The 18,588-nt window shown below is 38.9% G+C and overlaps 1 protein-coding gene across 5 annotated transcripts in view; it reads left to right on the top strand.

The window, feature by feature from the left end:
* Positions 1–18,588, top strand: part of KIF24 (kinesin family member 24) — a 75,401-nt gene that overhangs the window by 17,807 nt on the left and 39,006 nt on the right. For 3 of the 5 annotated variants that reach the window (XM_086683376.1, XM_086683374.1, XM_025913059.2), the window contains 2 exons: positions 7,638–8,286; positions 13,995–14,184. In XM_086683376.1, coding sequence (XP_086539502.1) covers positions 7,638–8,286; positions 13,995–14,184 — 839 coding nt within the window. Of the gene's footprint in view, positions 1–7,128; positions 7,390–7,637; positions 8,287–13,994; positions 14,185–18,588 lie in introns of those variants that run through there. The other 2 variants (XM_086683375.1, XM_086683377.1) reach the window with 2 other exon arrangements.

Raw genomic sequence — 18,588 nt, 5'->3', positions numbered from 1 at the left:
CAATACCTGTCAATACCAATTATTTTAGTTGAAGAAGTTGAGGCCCAGAGACATTAAATAATTTAATCACATGTTGCGTCTGATTCTTGGCAGAGCTTGACTGGATCCTGGATTTTTTTGATACCTAATCCAGTTATTTTCTGCTATATTATTTACTACTAAACAAACTCTTTGATGGTCTACTGGCCCGTTTAAAATAAAAGTCTTATTTGACATCTTAAAATAGAAAAGAAGAAACAATGTGAATGTTTTGCTCTCTGTTCAGTTTTCTCCCTACAGAATAAAAATATGTTTGGTGGTGGTGGTAGTAGTTTTAAGATCCATGTTTATGGGATGTCCATGATGTGTTATACCAGTGCTTTAGTATTAGTTCCTTCTAAATCCACTGGCAAAGTGGGCATGTCACTATTTTATTATAGCTAACATTTCTAAGAAGGATGAAGGGATGTTCTACAATAAAATAACTACAGAGAAAATATCAAAAGTAAAAACATGCATTTATGGATGGGTGTAAAGAGAAGGGTCATTATCCTGGTAAGCCTGCCTAAAGAAATCTAGAGCAAAAATCCTGGGGTACAGAAAAATAAAGTTCATTACAGTGATATTTTGGCAGCTTGAATCCCAACGTACTTAAATGAATTTGTAGAAAAATTAGTTTAGTGTAGTTTCTTCCCCCCACCCTCCACCCCTTCTAAGGGAGACCTATTGCTACTCGTAGGTTACAGCCTTTGTCTGGGAAACTACTACAACTTACAACCCAGGTTATCTTGTTAACAGACCACCAGTGTTGGACTTTTTTGTTCTCCCTAATTATCTAATCAGGTGCTGAGGAATGTACTTTTAGAATGATCCTTTGCTCTCATCTTATTTAACCACTGAAAGATAAACCCAATAATACAATTTGAATAAAACATGATTTTAAGAGTAATTTACATTTGCATTAGTATTGTCAATTTAAGATGACAACCGGGATGCCTGGGTGGCTCAGTTGGGTAAGTGTCCAGCTCTTGATCTTGGCTCAGGTCATGATCTCACAGTTTGGGATCGAGCCCTACATCAGGGTCTGTGCTGACAGTGCAGAGCCTGCTTGGGATTCTCTCTCTCCCTCTCTTTCTGCCTCTCCCCAGCACGCGCTCTCTCTCTCTCTCTCTCTCAAAATAAATAAACTTAAAAATAAAATGACAACCAATAAACATTATTTTAGGGGTTCACTCCAAGATGTTTTTTAAAGTGTTTTATTTATTTTGAGAGCAAGCAAGCATGTGAGCAGGGGAGGGGCAGAGAGAGAGGGAGAGAGAGGATCCCAAGCAGGCTCCGTGCTGTCAGCACAGAATCGAACACAGGGCTCCATCTCCTGAACTATGAGATCATGACCTGATCTGAAATTAAGAGTTATATGCTTAACCAACTGAGCCACCCAGGCACCCCTCCAACAGGTTTTTAAAAATGAAATTCTGGTGGCACCTGGGTGGCTTAGTTGGTTAAGTGTCTGACTTGGCTCAGGTCATGATCTCATGGTTTGTGATTTCAAGCCTCATATCCAGCTCTGTGCTGACGGCTCAGAGCCTGGAGCCCATTTCAGATTCTGTGTCTCCCTTTCTCTCTGCCCCTCCCCCCTTCTCACTCTGTCTCTCTCTCAAAAATAAATAATCATTGGGGCGCCTGGGTGGCCTTAGCTGGTTGAGCATCTGACCTTGGCTCAGGTCATGATCTCACAGTTTGTGAGTTCGAGCCCCACATTGGGCTTGTTGCTGTCAGCCTGTTAGCGCAGAGCCCACTTGAGACCCTCTGTCCCCCTCTGTCTGCCCCTTCCCCGCTTGTGCTCTCCCCAAAACAAATAAATATAAAAAATTAAATTTAAAAAAAAATTTTTAAATGTTTATTTTATTTTTGACAGAGACAGAGGGGGGCAGGGACAGAGAGAGAGGGAGACACAGAATCCGAAGCAGGCTCCAGGCTCCCAGCTGTCAGCACAGAGCCCGCCGCGGGGCTCGAACTCACAGATCATGAGATCATGACCTGAGCTGAAGTCGGACGACCAACCGACTGAGCCACCCAGGTGCCCTAATTTTTTTTAATTTTTAAATGGAATTCAGATTTAGCCAGATGAATAGAATAGTTTGCGTAAAGGACTTAGGCATAATTCTTTGCATAAAATATAACTCAATACATTTTAAAATATAACTCAATAAATTTTAGTTTAATTAGATCATCAAAGTAGTATGACTGTGCACTGTCTGCTGAAAAAATGTGATTAGCCTTATTACATAAAAATTTTTTTTGAACTATATTAAGTGCAAAGGTGACGTTGGTAAATATATTGTATCAGGCTTTTCTAGTTTTTCAACGTTTATTTTATTTTTGGGACAGAGAGAGACAGAGCATGAACGGGGGAGGGGCAGAGAGAGAGGGAGACACAGAATCGGAAACAGGCTCCAGGCTCTGAGCCATCAGCCCAGAGCCTGACGCGGGGCTCGAACTCACGGACCGCGAGATCGTGACCTGGCTGATGTCGGGCGCTTAACCGACTGCGCCACCCAGGCGCCCCAGGCTTTTCTAGTTTTTAAGGACTCTGAGGTTGTCTCCGTTACTTTGGGTGATGGGACTTGTAGAGTTAGGAAACAGAGAAAATGGCTCCAACGACATAAGTTTCATACATTCTTTTTTTTTTTAATGTTTTATTTATTTTTGAGAGAGAGAGAGAGAGAGAGAGAGAGCTTGAGTGGGGGAGGGACAGAGAGAAAGCAGACACAGAATCTGAAGCAGGCTCCAGGCTCCGCACTGTCAGCAGGCCCCAACCCACAAACTGTGAGATCAGGACCTGAAGTCATATGCTTAACTGACTGAGCCGCCCAGGTGCCCCCAGGCAATCTTGTAATCCTTTAGTTGCCTTGGTTAAAAAATAGAAATGGTGAAACTTTTTGTTCTTTGTCCTGTCTAAGCAGATTGTGTTCGTTCAACAAATACTGGTTACGCACCTTTCTAGCTCAAATGCTAGACTGAGCAGATCATACTGCTTTTCTCTTGAAGAATTCACATTATAGTATAAGGTAGAGCCACCTTACGTCATCTCTGGAACAAGGCTGGCAATAAATTTAAAAAAATATATGAGTCTGTAATAAGTGCCCTATCAGTTTTACAGTCAAAACACTATAGGAGTTTGGAGAGAGAAATCTTATCTCCCTGGGGTAATTCATGTATTCAGCAAACATTATTTATAATTGTGTGAATTTTTTTAATGGCTATAACAAACAGCATATGAAAATGCTTATGTAAATAGATTTAAAAAGTGGATTATAATATAGTTGTGAGTATGATGTTATATACAATGTTTTAAAAATGCATTAAAAAAAAAAAGGCCAGGGAGAAAAACACCAAAATAGTAACAAGTAGTTGTATCAGGTCAATTTGAGAAGGCTGGGAGGGAGGAAGGTAGATGGATTTAGAAATACATTTTTTAAAGAAGATATAGTGGCATAGTTTCAAAATTTTAAAAACAGCTGTTCTAGAGGTCCTGCTCTGGGTGATGGAGACAGCAATGAAATAGAAATAACAATAGGAAAGGTAATAATAGATACCAGCATTTATTGGTATATAATAGTCCTCCTTGGGGGAGGGGAACTAGTTGGTAGAGGGCTAGTGTTAGAAGGAGACTATTACATAACAGCTTTTGAATTTGGCTCAGGTCATGATCTCACAGTTCAGTTGTTCATCTCGTGAGATCAAGCCCTGCATCGGGCTCTGAGCTGACAGCACAGAGCCTTCTTAGGATTCTCTCTCTCCTCTCTCTCTGCCTTACCCCTTGCTTGAGTGCTTGCTCGCTCTCTCTCTCTCTCTTTTAAATAATGTTTAAATAAACATGTAACTAATAAATTGAGAGTTTACTTTCGCTCTGTAATTGCTTCACAGTATCCCATTTAATGGGTTGTTATTAACCAGTTCCTATACTGATTCTTTGTTATTATATAAAGTGCTGTGATGAATAACTTTGTACCTATGTCACTTTGTACTTCTACACAATATCTGTAAGATAGGTTCCTAAAAGTAGAATTGCTGGGTCAGTGTATTTGGGTTTGTAATTTTGATAAATATAGATCAGTGGACTAAAACCATAGCCACCTGGGGGACTTTGTCAGTGTTGTTAGGTTTGTCCCCCTCAATGCTGGGAGGTTTTTTTGTTTTTGTTTTTGTTTTTTTTTTAATTTTTCTATGTATATGGGATGGGGTTCAGTTATCTTTATATTTTTAAGTTCCTAGGGTGATTCTGATGTTTACCCCAGAAGGAAGAGGAGGTTGGACCTTTGTAAAATGGAATGTGGTACAAAAAAGCATATCTAATTTTAAAACAAAAGAGCAGCTCTTTCTGCTCATGGGTCCCATCCCTGTGCTTTAATGAAAACACCTTTTTCCTTTGCAAAAAGAAAACCCAAAAAATAAAAGAATGTAGGCTAACTGTGGGGCTCAGAAAGGCAGCACGCTGCCAGTTAATACAGAAGCATGCCAGTGGCTGCTTTAATCTGCATGTTCAGATTACTACTATCTCCAGCATCTTCCCCTCCCATGGTATTATGGGATATGCAAGCATTGTAAGAGGAATATGTTAGTATTTCAAGTACGGATTAAGGGATGCAGTAGAAGTCATGGTTAGCAGAGTTTGGTATGTCACCAAGGAAATGAGTATGTGAAATATATGATTTTGTACAGCCTGTGGAAATTGAAGACTGCATAGCACTTAAGCTGTTGCTCTGGGTTAGGCTGAGCCAAGTAGGAAATGTAACTGCTTAGAAGTAATTTAAAACACAACAAAACATTGAAGGCTTATTTTGTTCTAGCATCTGTGCTAAGTGAAGTTAATAGTATAGAAATAAATCACAGTAGTAATAACTACCAATACTTATTGGGCACTGAGTATGTATGAGGCATTATGCTGAGAGTTTTACAAGTATTTTCTTATTCATTCATTCATTCATTCATTCATTCATTCATTCATTCATTCATTCATTCATTCATTCTCAAAGTGTATGCTCACATGCGAGCAGGAGACGGGGAGAGAGAAAGAATCTTAAGCAGGCTCCACACTCAGCACAGAGCTCGATGTGGGACTTGATCCCTTGACCCTGGGATCACAACCTGAACAGAAATCAAGAGTTGGTCACTCAATTGACTGAGCCACAGGTGCCCCAAGTATTTTCTCATTGAATCCTAATCCTAGGAACTGTAGGGGCTATTACATTCCTATTTAACAGTTGAGATGGGGCACCTGGGTGGCTCAGTCAGTTAAGCATCGGACTCTTGATTTCGGCTCAGGTCATGATTTCACGGGTGGTGAGTTCAAGCCCCACATTGGACTCTGCACTGACAGTGTGGAGCCTGCTGGGGATTCTCTCTCTCTGCCCCTCCGCCACTCACGCATGTGCTTCTCTCTCTCTCTCTCAAATACATAAACTTAAAAAAAAATTAACAGTTGAGAAAAATGAGTTTCATAGATGTTAAATAAATAACTTGCCGAAGGTCCCACATGTATCTACTTCATAAGATTAAAGGTTAACAAATGGTAGTTAGAACAGTGCCTGGTACATAATAAATGCTCAAAAATATTAGTTGCTATTATTATTATTATTATTATTACTGAAGTACAGAGGAAATACCAGTTATCCCTTGCCTAGGGCATATGTCACAGAAGAAAAATATGAATAGAATTTCTCTTGGGAAAGGCAGATATTCCAGCTAGAAGAAACAGTTGTAAAGGGATTGGTAGCCTGATTTGGCTACTGCATAATGTACTTGGTGGTAAAATGGTAGAAGAGGATGAGAAATGAAAGAAGGCATCATGGGAGGGTGGGGCAGAGAGCTATTGAGCTATTTTGAAAGGATGTGCATAACTCATTTTAGGCAGGGGGGTTGGGAACATTTCAAGCAAAGATACAACATGTAAAAAGGCATAGAACCATGGTTACAGTTATCTACTGCTGTGCAGTAAACTACCCCAAAATTAAATGATTTGAAACAACTATTTGCCCACGGTTCTTTGAGTCCTCTGTTTGGACTAGGCTTAGCTAGGTAATTCTGGTCTCACTGGGCCAGTCACTCGTGTGGCTGCAGTCATTTCATGGTGCCACTGGGACAGAATAGTCTAAGATGGCTTCTCTCACATGTCTGACTTTGATGATGACTATTGGCTGGGCTTCCCCTGTCAGCAGAGAGTTGCAAGAGAACAGAAGCTGCAAGGGTTCTTGAGGCCTAGGTATGGAAGTCACACAGTGTCACCCCTACCACATTCTGTCAGGTAAAACAAGTCACAAGGCTAACCTAGATGCAATGGGAGGAAAAAGACACTGCCTCTTGATGTGAAAGGACCTGCAAAGAATTTGTGGCCTTCCCTGACTCCCCCAAATCTACCACAGATGGAAAAGGTCAGGATGAGTTTAGGATATATTACTTAGGCTTCTTTGGCCTTTTCTGTGGCCTAAGTAGCATTTCCTCCAAAGTTAATTATACACTGTAATTTAATCACCTTTATTACCTGGCCCTGAGCTCTGTTTCTCTAACAGTGGTGTGGAGAATTCCTCAGGATCCTGATTTTAGTAATAAACCAGGATTATGTGGATTATGTGTAATTAACACATTATTTGTTAGTATTAAATACCTCACTGTTAAAAGTTTTTAAGCATTTTAATGTTCTACCATATAAAACCTTTTTTAAAGTTTATTTTAATAATTGCTATACCCACGTGGGGCATGAACTCACAACCCTGAGATTATGAGTCACATGTTCTTCCTACTGAGTCAGCCAGGTGCCCCAGCACCATATAAAATCATTTTTTTAAAGCACTTGATTTTTTTTTGGTAATTACTGTTTTTTAAAATAATATCTACACACAGCATGGGGCTCGAACCCACAACTCCAAGGTCAAGAGTCATGTGCTCTACCAACTGAGCCAGCCAGATGCCCCTATAAGATCTTGAACAATTTTTTAAATCTCAGGTAAATTACTTTATTTGTATTCTGCACAAGTTGACATCTACAACCACCTACCTTTACTTACCTTTTAGAATGATCTGAGACCCTGAATTAGATTCTGAATTGATGTTTTTACCTCTTTATTCAACTAGCTTTTACCAGTACCCAGCAGATACAAATGTGATTTCCTCTGAGTTATGTTAGTTTATAATCCTCTGTGGTTTGCTATTTAATTCTGCTTTCCATTCTGAAGGACTTCTTAGCCTTTGTTCATTAATCATAGGAAACAGTTGTGCAACATGCCTTGACATTAACTTGAACATCTAAAATTAGTCTTGCTACAATCAGTGGTTGGGAACAATGTTTCAGTAGTTTGTGACATGTGTTAAGTAGACATTGCAAGATTGGAAGGAACTCCCTAGAAAAAAGTAAGTGACTTTTGTGTGTGTGCGCATGTACCTATGTATATACACAATTAAAGTTCCATTTGATAAATTACATCTGTTACTACAAATGCATCATAAGCATCTTGGCTTGTGCACTGTGCTGTTTAATTATTTCAGAAGAAAATGTATATTGAAAACTTGGTATGTTAGAATGGATTTTCTGCATGTTTTGTGATTTTCATTTTTAAAGGAATATTTCAAGTGAATGGCTTTTTTCTTTTCCTATTCAGAAGTTATAGAAACTCATTCACAAAAAATGACATCTTGGTTGTATGAATGTCTTTGTGAAGCTGAACTTGCACAGTATTATCCTCATTTTACTGCCCTTGGTCTTCAAAAAACAGATGAATTAGCCAAGGTTACAATGAAGGACTATTCCAAATTGGGAGTCCATGACATGAATGACCGCAAACGTCTCTTCCAACTTATCAAAATCATTAAGATTATGCAAGAAGAAGATAAAGCAGTCAGTAGCCCAGAGCATCCTCTTCAGACAAACAGCCTGTACATTAAGCCTCAGGAATCCAGATCTGGCCCTCGCAGACAACTGCATTTTGATTCTCCTGCTGACAACAAAGACAGAACTACCAGCAACAACGGGCTTGAAATGTGCAGGTTATCAGATTCTTCTGTAAACAAACAGAAGTCTAGTTACTTAAAAGTGCTCCAACGCATGCTGCCGGCTGATTCCCAACACCATACAAAAACAAGAATTCGGAATGCCACAGCTGCTGGTTCCTATGTGCAAACAGAAACTAACACTTCGCTCTTTTCATCAAATCACTTTTCTCCAATACTGGGGGATTATGATATTCCCGTTATTCAAAGAGTCCCTCATGTTTCAGAGTATAACTATGGAATCCCTCAGTCCTGTATCAGGTAATAATTTATTATCTTTTTTGGGGGTGTGGGGGAGACAGAGGCAAGGGCAAGCCTCTCCATGACTGAGAGCAACAGCTTCTTAGATATAGAAAGTTATAGTGAACAACTTCAGCAGCAATAGAAGTCGTTTGATGGGGGAAAGTTCATGAGGAATTGGGACTTTCCAGATGGGAGAAAAATGATATTGTTCATGTATGTTCAAGCTGCTACTTGCCAGGATCTGCTATTATTCCGTAGCAAACCTATTTCTATTGTTTATTATACTGTAACATGATACATCTAGTGCATCTTTGAAGGTAAATAGTTAACTGGCATTCTGTAATGGAAAGAGTGTATGTGTGTGTGTGTGTGTGTCTATGTCTGTGTATTCCACAGGATTTTTTTTTAAGGCTATCAAATTCACTTCAACCAGGAGACATAAAGCTTAGTTAAAAACAAAGAGCATGTAGTTGGATTAAGTAGATCTTGGGTGCAGTTAGCTTACCTACACACGTTGAAATAGGGTCCTGATTTTGAGTGCTTTCTTCAGTTCCAGCCCTGGAAGAACATGATTTTGGTAATTACAAAAGAGTAAGACACTTTTGATGCACTTGCAACTTTGAGAGTCAAGGTGACAATAAGTCATTTTCACCTAGTGCTTTAAGTTAAATGTTGAAATGTCCCTAAGAGCTAAAATATTGACTAATCCCTAATACCAGCATTGGTATGATAGAAAACATATTCTTTTAAAATAACATGTCTTGGTTGTTTTGTTATTGTAAAAGTTGCACATGGGGAGTTATAGAGAAACAAAATACATTCTTTTTTTTTTTTTTTTAATGTTTATTTATTTTGGAGAGAGTCACAGTGAGAGTGGTGGAGGAGCAGAGAGACAGGGAAACACAGAATCTGAAGCAGGCTCCAGGCTCTGAGCTGTCAGCACAGATCCCAACATGGGGCTCAAACCCATGCAACGGTGACATCATGACCTGAGCCAAAATTGGACGCCCAACTGACTGAGCCACCCAGGTGCCCCCAACAAAATACATTCTTAAGCCACATTTTCTTTTTCTTTCTTTCTTTCCTTTCCTTTTCTTTTCTTTCTCTTTCTCTCTTTCTTTTCTTTTCTTTTTTCTTTCTCTCTTTTTTTCTCTTCCTTCCTTCCTTCAAGCTATTATTCATACCTTAAAAGAAGGTATACATTTAGATCTGGCCTTATATTGGCTAAGCTTTCAGAGAATCTCATAAGCAACCAGTTCTTTTATTCCAAAGGAAAATAGAAGACCCAATTTTACAGGTAAAAGTACTTTTAGTAATTTGAAATACATAATGAATTTTATAGTGTTTCTGAAAACTTTATTTGGTTTAGCAGAGCACAGAGTAACATATAGCACTCTTTAACTTTTTTTAAGGTTTATTTTGAGAGACAGAGCTTGTGCACATGTGTGCACGTGCAAGCTGGGGTGGGGCAGAGAGTGAGGGAGAGAGAGAGAATCCCAAGCAGGCTCCACACTTATCATGGAGCCCAGTGTGGGCTCGATTTCACAAACCATGAGATCATGACCTGAGCTGAAATCAAGAGTCCACACTTAACCAACTGAGCCACCCAGGTGTCCCTCTTTTCTTTTAATTGTTAGAGAACTAGACTGTTCATGACTATCAAAGCCAGGATTATTACTGTCCTATTGGTTAGCTCTGAGGTGAAAGAACAGATATTTTCTTGAATGTTAGTCTTTTTTTGAACAATACATAAAGATCTAAGTTGGAATTATTTATAAATAAAGACACTGCTTTGCATTATTTATTTGGATAAAATGAGTATTTTAGTTTAAATAGGCTCTTTCATTTAGTTGGCTCATATTAAGTACATCTCTTCCAGGCCTGATTCTCGATATAAAGATAATTAGGATATATGGAGACTCTTAGTTTCTTAGGGTGCAGGGTGAGTAGGAATATAAACAACCATACGGTGCGATAAGTGCTCTTATAGAGGTTTATACATGACAGACCCAGAGCAAAAGCTATTCCATTGAGCTTTCTTACTTTTTATATATCATTATTTTATATTTTATCACTCTTCCTACTCTTTATTAGAGAAGTAGAGATTTTAAAAAGTACATTTTACCCAGTAATCCTCATACTGTCTTTTCACCCAAATGTTTCTAAGTAGGGGTCAGGGTTTCAGAACTCTGAGAAACTCCCTCATGAACTTAAGGCTTGCTGTTAGGATGTCATCTTGTCCAAAGAGCATTCTCTTCAGGTGCTTCAAATCAAGTAAGCTCAGAATACATTAATGGTCTCAGGTTTTTTTTTAAGCTTATTTATTTATTTTGAGAGAGAGTGTATGTGTGTGTACTCAGAGGAGGGACAGAGAGAAAAAGGGAGAGAGAGAATCCTAAGCAGGCCCTGTGCTGTTAGCACAGAGCCTGATGCAGGGGTCAAACTCAAGAACCATGAGATCATGATCTGAGCCAAGATCAAGAGTCAGATGCTAAACCAGCTGAACCACCCAGGCCCCCCTGGTCTCAGAATTTTAATAAAAGTTTAATGCATTTAGAAAACTAGTTGCCCTGACTTATTTAAGATTTTAAATAGACCTAACTCCAGCTGTCTGAACTCTTTTCATGTCAGATAGATACAGCTTATTTCTTCTAGGGAACACTGGGCATTAAAAAACCAGAGCCTTTTAGGGGCACCTGGGTGGCTCAATTGGTTGAGCATCCATCTTTGGCTCAGGTCATGATCTCATAGTTCATGAGTTTGAGCCCAGCATTGGGCTTCGTGCTGACAGCTCAGAGCCTGGAGTCTGCTTCGAATTCTTTGTCTCCCTCTCTCTCTGCCCCTCCCTGCTTGAGCTCTGTCTCTCTCTCCCTTAAAAAAGAATAAACATTACAAAAATTTAAAAAACAGGGGTGCCTGGGTGGCTCAGTCGGTTGAGCGTCTGACTTCGGCTCAGGTCATGATCTCACAGTTCGTGGGTTCAAGACTTACGTTGGGCTCTGTGCTGACAGCTCAGAGCCTGGAGTCTGCTTTGGATTCTGTGTCTCCCTCTCTGCTCCTCCCCCACTCATGCTCTGTCTCTCTCTCAAAAATAAACATTAAAAAAAATTTTAAAAACAAACAGAGCATTTTAGGAGAAGAGCAGTCATTCCTTTTTGCCCCTTGAACTTGAAAACTAGTTTTTGACCACGTGACCCATCTAGAGTCCCTAGTCAATTTTTAAAAAATTTGTAAATGTTTTATTTATTTTTGATAGAGACAGAGAATGAGCAGGGCAGGGGCAGAGAGGGAGGGAGACACAGAACCTGAAACAGGCTCCAGGCTCTGACAGCTCAGAGCCCGACGCAGGGCTCAAACTCATGAACTGCGAGATCATGACCTGAGCCAAAGTCAGGTGCGCAACCGACAGCCACCCAGGCACTGTCAGTCCCTAGTCAATTTTTAAAAAGACATTTTCTGTTCCCCTTGATTAACTTTGTATGATTAAGTTATTAATATCCCCCAACAACTAGAGATTTTGACACAGGCCCTTGTTAAAAAATAATGCATTAAAATTTTGTTTTTCTTGTTAAAAAAAAAATTGAGCATATGCAGAAGGGAGAATAGAACAGTGAATCCCCCATATGCCCATCATCCACTTTTAGTTGTCAGGATTTTGCCACACTTAACCTCAAAATGGTACATTTTTGTTTTATTCTATTTTATTTTAAGTTTATTTATTTATTTTGAGACAGCACAAGCAGCAGAGGGGCAGAGAGAGGGAGAGAGAGAATCCCAAGCAAGCTCAGTGCTGTCAGCTCAGAGCCTGATGCAGGGCTCAAACCCATGAACTGTGAGATCATGACCTGAGCAGAAACCAAGAGTCAGCTGCTCAATCGACTGAGCCACCCAGGTGCCCCAAAATGGTACATTTAAAAAAATTTGCTCTGGGGCGCCTGGGTGGCGCAGTCGGTTAAGCGTCCGACTTCAGCCAGGTCACGATCTCGCGGTCCGTGAGTTCGAGCCCCGCGTCAGGCTCTGGGCTGATGGCTCAGAGCCTGGAGCCTGTTTCCGATTCTGTGTCTTCCTCTCTCTCTGCCCCTCGCCCGTTCATGCTCTGTCTCTCTCTGTCCCAAAAATAAATAAACGTTGAAAAAAAAATTTTTTTTCTAAAAATTTGCTCTATGTTGGTTAAAAAACAAAGCATGCTTTAAAAGCTTGGAGTTATCTTTTATGCACAATAGTAGAAATTTTATTTGCTCCTTTTTATTAATTTTAGATCCTGACAAAAAAATAATTTTCCAGCCAGTTGGAGGGCTCAGAAAATTGAAATTGATATGAAACAGTTATATAGTGAAATATCCTGTGTAAAATCAATTATAAAAGGGTTTTTAGGAGCTATTAATTAAATTCTAAAGTGTAAAGGAAGGGAATAATTTGTCTTGCCGAGACATTCTAAAGTATATAGACCAAAGGCATTGATCCTGTAAACTGCTTTCAAGAATTTTATTTTCTTGTTACTTAGGTTAAGAGGAATTTCTATACAGGTAAATGGTCAGTTCTTAGAGATATGCATATATACCCCCATTAGGCTCAGCAAGTAAAATGATGAATTTTGTATCCCTAGCTCAAGGAGTATTTCATCAAATATTCTAGCTGTTAAGGTTGATAAGTTCACTGAAGCCAGAGCCAGAAAAGAAATGTGTCTGAATAGAAGGGTGATAGTGGTGGGCAGCACCAGTCATAAAATTGTCCTGGGAAGAAAAAAATAGAGGATTGTGTTCTAACAAACACACATCAGGTGACAAAAAGAGGAAGAGCAAGACAAAGGGAGGTACAGAATATACCTGGGAAGAACAGAGGAAAAGTACATTGAAACCTACCACCTAATTCAAGGTATTTAGTAAACCCAGGTATGATTAAAAAAAAAAAAAAAAAGAAAAAGAAAAAAAATCATTAGAAGTTTTTGGAAGACCACATCTGGAAGTCAGACACACAGTCTTAAAGCTAAAGCAGTTCTTAAGGTTTGGGGGTTGGTTCGTTGTTTTCGGCAGGATAAAGGATGGGGTGGAGTAGGGATAGAGATAGAAATAATCAGGAGGATTTAGTTATTAAAAGAACTTTCTGTCCACATAGTATGTATAAAATTACATGTATTTTTAACATTTATTTATTTGGCGGGGTGGGGGGAGGACCAGAGAGAGGGAGACAGAGGATCTGAAGCAGGCTCCACGCTGTAAGTACAGACCAATGCGGGCTCCAAGTCACAAATGATATCATGACCTGAACTGAAACCAAGAGTTGGCTGCTTAACCCACTAAGCCACCCAGGCACCCCGTGTGATGTTACATATTAGAGTGACAGGGCGCCTGGGGGGCTCAGTAGGTTAAACGTCCTACTTGGGCTCAGGTCATGTTCTTGCCATCTGTGAGTTTGATCCCCACGTCAGGCTCTGTGCTGACAGCTCAGAGCCTGGAGCCTACTTCAGATTCTGTGCCTCCCTCTCTCTCTGCCCCTCTCCCGCTCACGCTTTGTCTCTCTCTCAAAAATAAACAAACACAAAAAAATTTAAAAAAATAAAGTGTTGACACTGAGGAAGTTTTTTATATATAATATATATGTATAAGGTGTGTGTATATATATTAGGCATAATGTATGTACAAAATAACAAAATGTGCTCATACTTTGACCTCTTAAGTAGTCATCCTATTACTAAAACTGAAAGCCCACTTACAAATATATATCAGACAGAACACCTCAGAGAAAGAGAATCCTTGGACTGAGATGGAGAAAATCAGAGTTTGTGTTCGAAAACGCCCTTTGGGCATAAGGGAGGTACGTCGTGGAGAAATTAATATTATTACTGTAGAAGACAAAGAAACTCTACTTGTTCATGAGAAGAAAGAAGCAGTTGACCTCACACAATATATTCTGCAGGTATGATGCTTTCCTTTTGTGTTTGGAACTAATGTTATCAAGTGTGTCAGTTTGTTGCTTTTCTTTGAATAGCAACACACAAATTCTAAAATCCTGTTTTAGCTTTGGGTATTGGCATTCTTTTTTTTTTTTTTTTTTTTTTTTTAATTTTTTAAGTTTATTTATTTATTTTGAGAAAGAGAGCGGGGAAGGGGCAGAGAGAGGAAGAGAGAGAGAATCCCAAGCAGGCTCCGCGTTTTCCACGCAGAGCCTGATGCGGGGTTCAAACTCACAAACCGCGAGACCATGACCTGAGCTGAAGTCGAGAGTCAGACGCTTAACTGACTGAGCCATACAGGCACCCCACATTCATTCTTGATGTAAATCATTAACACCCTGGGCCTTCATTAAAAAAATATATAGATAGTGCAGTGGGGGAAACAATAACATAATTTCTGCACTCTAGGGCAATAGAGTTGCATCATACATTCGCTTAACACATTTTACGTGAATGTAATTATACCTATTCGGCAAAAAGTGGGGCCCAAGGGGATAAAAAGAATGTAATGAATTGGTGGTAGATAGGACAGGTCACTGAGATGTGCCCCAGGGTGACTCTGAGATGATTGCATAGTTAGTCTCAAGTCTTGCCTGTGTCTCACAGTGTGAACTTATTCTGCTGAGTGTGTCTGGAATTTAATGATGGAGGATATGTTTTTGAGCAACAAGGTTCCAGATTGCCACTCAGCTGCTTATTTCAATTCTCAACTGTCTTTGGGCTTAGATAATTTGGTGGAAACTGGACTCTTGAGCAGGCCACTTGGTGAAGGTTAGATTATAGTGTGAGTAAATGTAATCCAGGGATATGATTTTTACATGTAACTTACAAGGATTTACATAAAACACTGGTAATTTAGACACAAAAAATATTCACTCCCTGCCAGAAAGATCACAAAGAGTCCAAGGACAAAGGCTTGGTATTGAAGGGAACTTACTTAAAGTAGATAGATACCCTTGTAGTAATTCTCCAGTCTCCTATGGAAGCAGCAAGCCCATAGATGGGAGACACCATAATTTGGTACTCTTAAAATGATGAAGCAATTGTAAATAAAACAGAGGATAATCTACCGGATGTTAAGATTTGAGAATTTGGGTCTCTCTTTCTCTGAATCTGCCTCCCTAAACATGCACGTTATATTCATTCTTCTTTCTCTCTTTCTCTTGCCTCAAAACCCAGTGACTGGTAGAGAGAAAAAAGTGGTGAGTAATCTGTTGTGCTAGCATTTCACTTTAGTCAGCTGAGATTTTACCCTCCTGGAATAAATACGTTAACGCTGAAGTCAAATTAACACTTTCCCCCTCTTTTACACATGCATTGTTCATCTTTTTCTTTGGCTATCAAAATTGAGTTTCACAGCAACGTTCAAAGTAATCCACTGACTCTTTGTCTGGGCACTAAATTAGTAGGTCACTGTATAACCAACCCAATCACTTTAACAGCCTTATTGACTGCTGATCAATGCACTATCTATTAGGTCTAGATGGGAGATATTTATTTTGAAGACGGTCTAAATGCCAATTAGTTATAAGGTTATCTAGTTCCATACCTACTTGTAACTGTAGTAATAGCCCTGTCCAGTCACCATCTACCCAAGACATCATTAATGATGCTTTTGTCACGGTAATTCCCTCAAAGAAGCATCAGCTTATCTTTTGTATTTTTCCTTTATCCCCAAACACAATAACCTTCCTTCTTTGTCATTACCATTAGTCAATACTTATTGAATACCCATAGTTTTCATAGCACTTACTCTGTAGTTTGAACTTTGGACCTTTGCTCTCATAGGTCAAAATCCTTACCTATCAATGCTATAATACAAGTGTTGGGAGGGCTTTTACCCCCTTTTCTTTTCTTCAGTGGAAAGAAGTAAAGGGAGGTTCATAGCAAACGTGGCAAATAAATATTGATCCTAGATTCTTTGGGTTTTATTTTTAAGCTTACTTAGGAATTCAGACAATAGGTTTATGTATCCATTTAATTAAATGTCCTATCCTTTCAAATCTTCTTTTGTTACTTAGTATATATGATCATATACATGTAGTGTGCTGTCTTACCATTAAATTTTATATCAACATAATGTGTGAAAGGACAAGGAAACAAATGTGTATATGTTTCATTCCAATTTCTTAAAGAAACATATAGAAAAAAGATGGTACTGAAATATATCAAAAAGTCAATAGTGGCTCTCTCTGTGTAGTAAGATGTATAGGCAATTTGATTTTCTTCTCTGTTGTTTTCCATGTTTTTAAAATTTTCTATAATCAGCATGTTACTTTTATATAAAAAGTAAAAACTTTTGAGTAAGATAGAGTCACCTATTTCAAAATCAAAACATACAAAAATGTATGCAGTGAAGTATCCTGCTAATACCATTTCCTCCTTGAAGGCAACCACTATTACCTGTTCTATCTTTCCAGAGAAATTCTGTAAATACACATGTTACTTTAATAATCTGAAAAAATTTTATTTAAAAAATAGATTATGGAACTCCGATCATACCAAGGCTAAAGTGAGTATTAATCCAACCTAATTGATAAAGTGTGATCAAATGAAAGTATCTGTGATGCAAAGGATATTATGGATTATATATATATTTATATATTGTGCTAGCATTTATTATATTTATAAAATAGCATTATTATAATTAACATATATAACATATGTAACATGTTAATTAGAATAATCTTGCATGTTCATATATCTTTCATTAAGGATACTTACAGAAGTACTGGAAAAATCAATACCTAAATCCTCTTGGAAGGAAAGATACTAATCCCTTTAATCAATAAGTGTTTTCTTTTTTTTTTTTTTTTCTTTTTTTCTTTTTTTATTTATTTTTGGGACAGAGAGAGACAGAGCATGAACGGGCAAGGGGCAGAGAGAGAGGGAGACACAGAATCGGAAACAGGCTCCAGGCTCCGAGCCATCAGCCCAGAGCCTGACGCGGGGCTCGAACTCACGGACCGCGAGATCGTGACCTGGCTGAAGTCGGACGCTTAACCGACTGCGCCACCCAGGCGCCCCAATAAGTGTTTTCTAAGGTGTTTACTCAGGAGCTGAAGTTATTCACAAGCACTCATAGAAGGAGATGAAGAGTAGCCATATATTCAATGAAGTAAAAGAAAATTTTTTAAAACTCCCACGTTTACTTGTTTTCACTTTTTTCTTATTTTCCTGAGAAACACCAAAAAATATATTTTAGAAATATATTTTACTTTTTATTATCACCATTTTCAAGTTTATTAAAAAATATAAAGAACCCCTATGTACCTATCACCCAGATTCAACAGTTAGAAACATTTTATTCTTAAAAACATCACATATTTTGGGGCACCTGGGTGGCTCAGTCGGTTAAACGTCTGACTTCGGCTCGGGTCATGATCTGGCAGTTCGTGGGTTTCAGCCCTGCGTCGGGCTCTGTGCTGACAGCTCAGAGCCTGGAGCCTGCCTTCGGATTCTGCGTGTCCCTCTCTCTCTGTCCCTCCCATGCTCACTTGCTCTTTCTCTCTCTCTTTCTCTCAAAAATAAATAAAACCAAAAAAAAATTTTTTTAAATCACATTTTATGCCACTAAAAGTTCACAGACTTCTTTATCATGCTGCACAGATTCCTTATTTTCTCACCTCCTAACTTTTGGAGATATCTTCTAACTGATAAATTCATCTTAATGGCCCCAATTTCTGCTCAGGTGCCCTAACAAATTTCTATTCTAATGTAATGGCACACGAAACAGAATCAAATGTGGGTAGAGTGACCTATAATAAATTGCCCCAATTTACTTTGCTGGGTTTTCCCATGCAATTTTTCCTTACCTGGATATTTAGAGCAGGCCCAAGAGGTAGCAGAAGATAGGGCCTCATGTCCCCCTTGTTGTGTATGGACTGCCATTATTACACTACAGTCAAGCTTGAAATTAGTACTTTTACTCAGAGATAGCTGGGCTACCAACATAATAAGCCTCTAAATTTTGCAAGTGATTATGGCTGCTGAATTAAATGCTTTCCAGACCCCTTTTAATAGGGTTATCTATCCTTTTCCAAATTATCATGGTTTTTCATTTGGGAATCATCTTGGGCTACTTTTTCTTCCCACCAGTCCAGGCCATTAGTTGCCAAATTTCTCATGCGTCCATCTCCTCTTTATTTTCATTGTCATCATCTAATTTAGACCCTTCTTACCTCACCACTAGATTAACAGTGTCCCTGTTTTTAGTCCATTCACAGTGTGCAGTAAGATTAGTCTTCCAGTAAAATGGCTCGGATCATCCCTTCCCTTTGCAAAGTTTTTTGTCTTCCCACTATTTGCTAAATTATATATGAACATTCTGACCTTAAGGCTAGTGTCCCAATACTCATACACCGTAG

The sequence above is a fragment of the Puma concolor genome, chromosome D4 (genome assembly GCF_028749965.1).
Source record: "Puma concolor isolate L17-30 chromosome D4, mPumCon1.1.hap2, whole genome shotgun sequence".
Lineage (NCBI taxonomy): Eukaryota > Metazoa > Chordata > Mammalia > Carnivora > Felidae > Puma > Puma concolor.
Note: the sequence above shows the minus strand (reverse complement) of the source record. Positions and strands in the feature narration are given on the sequence as shown.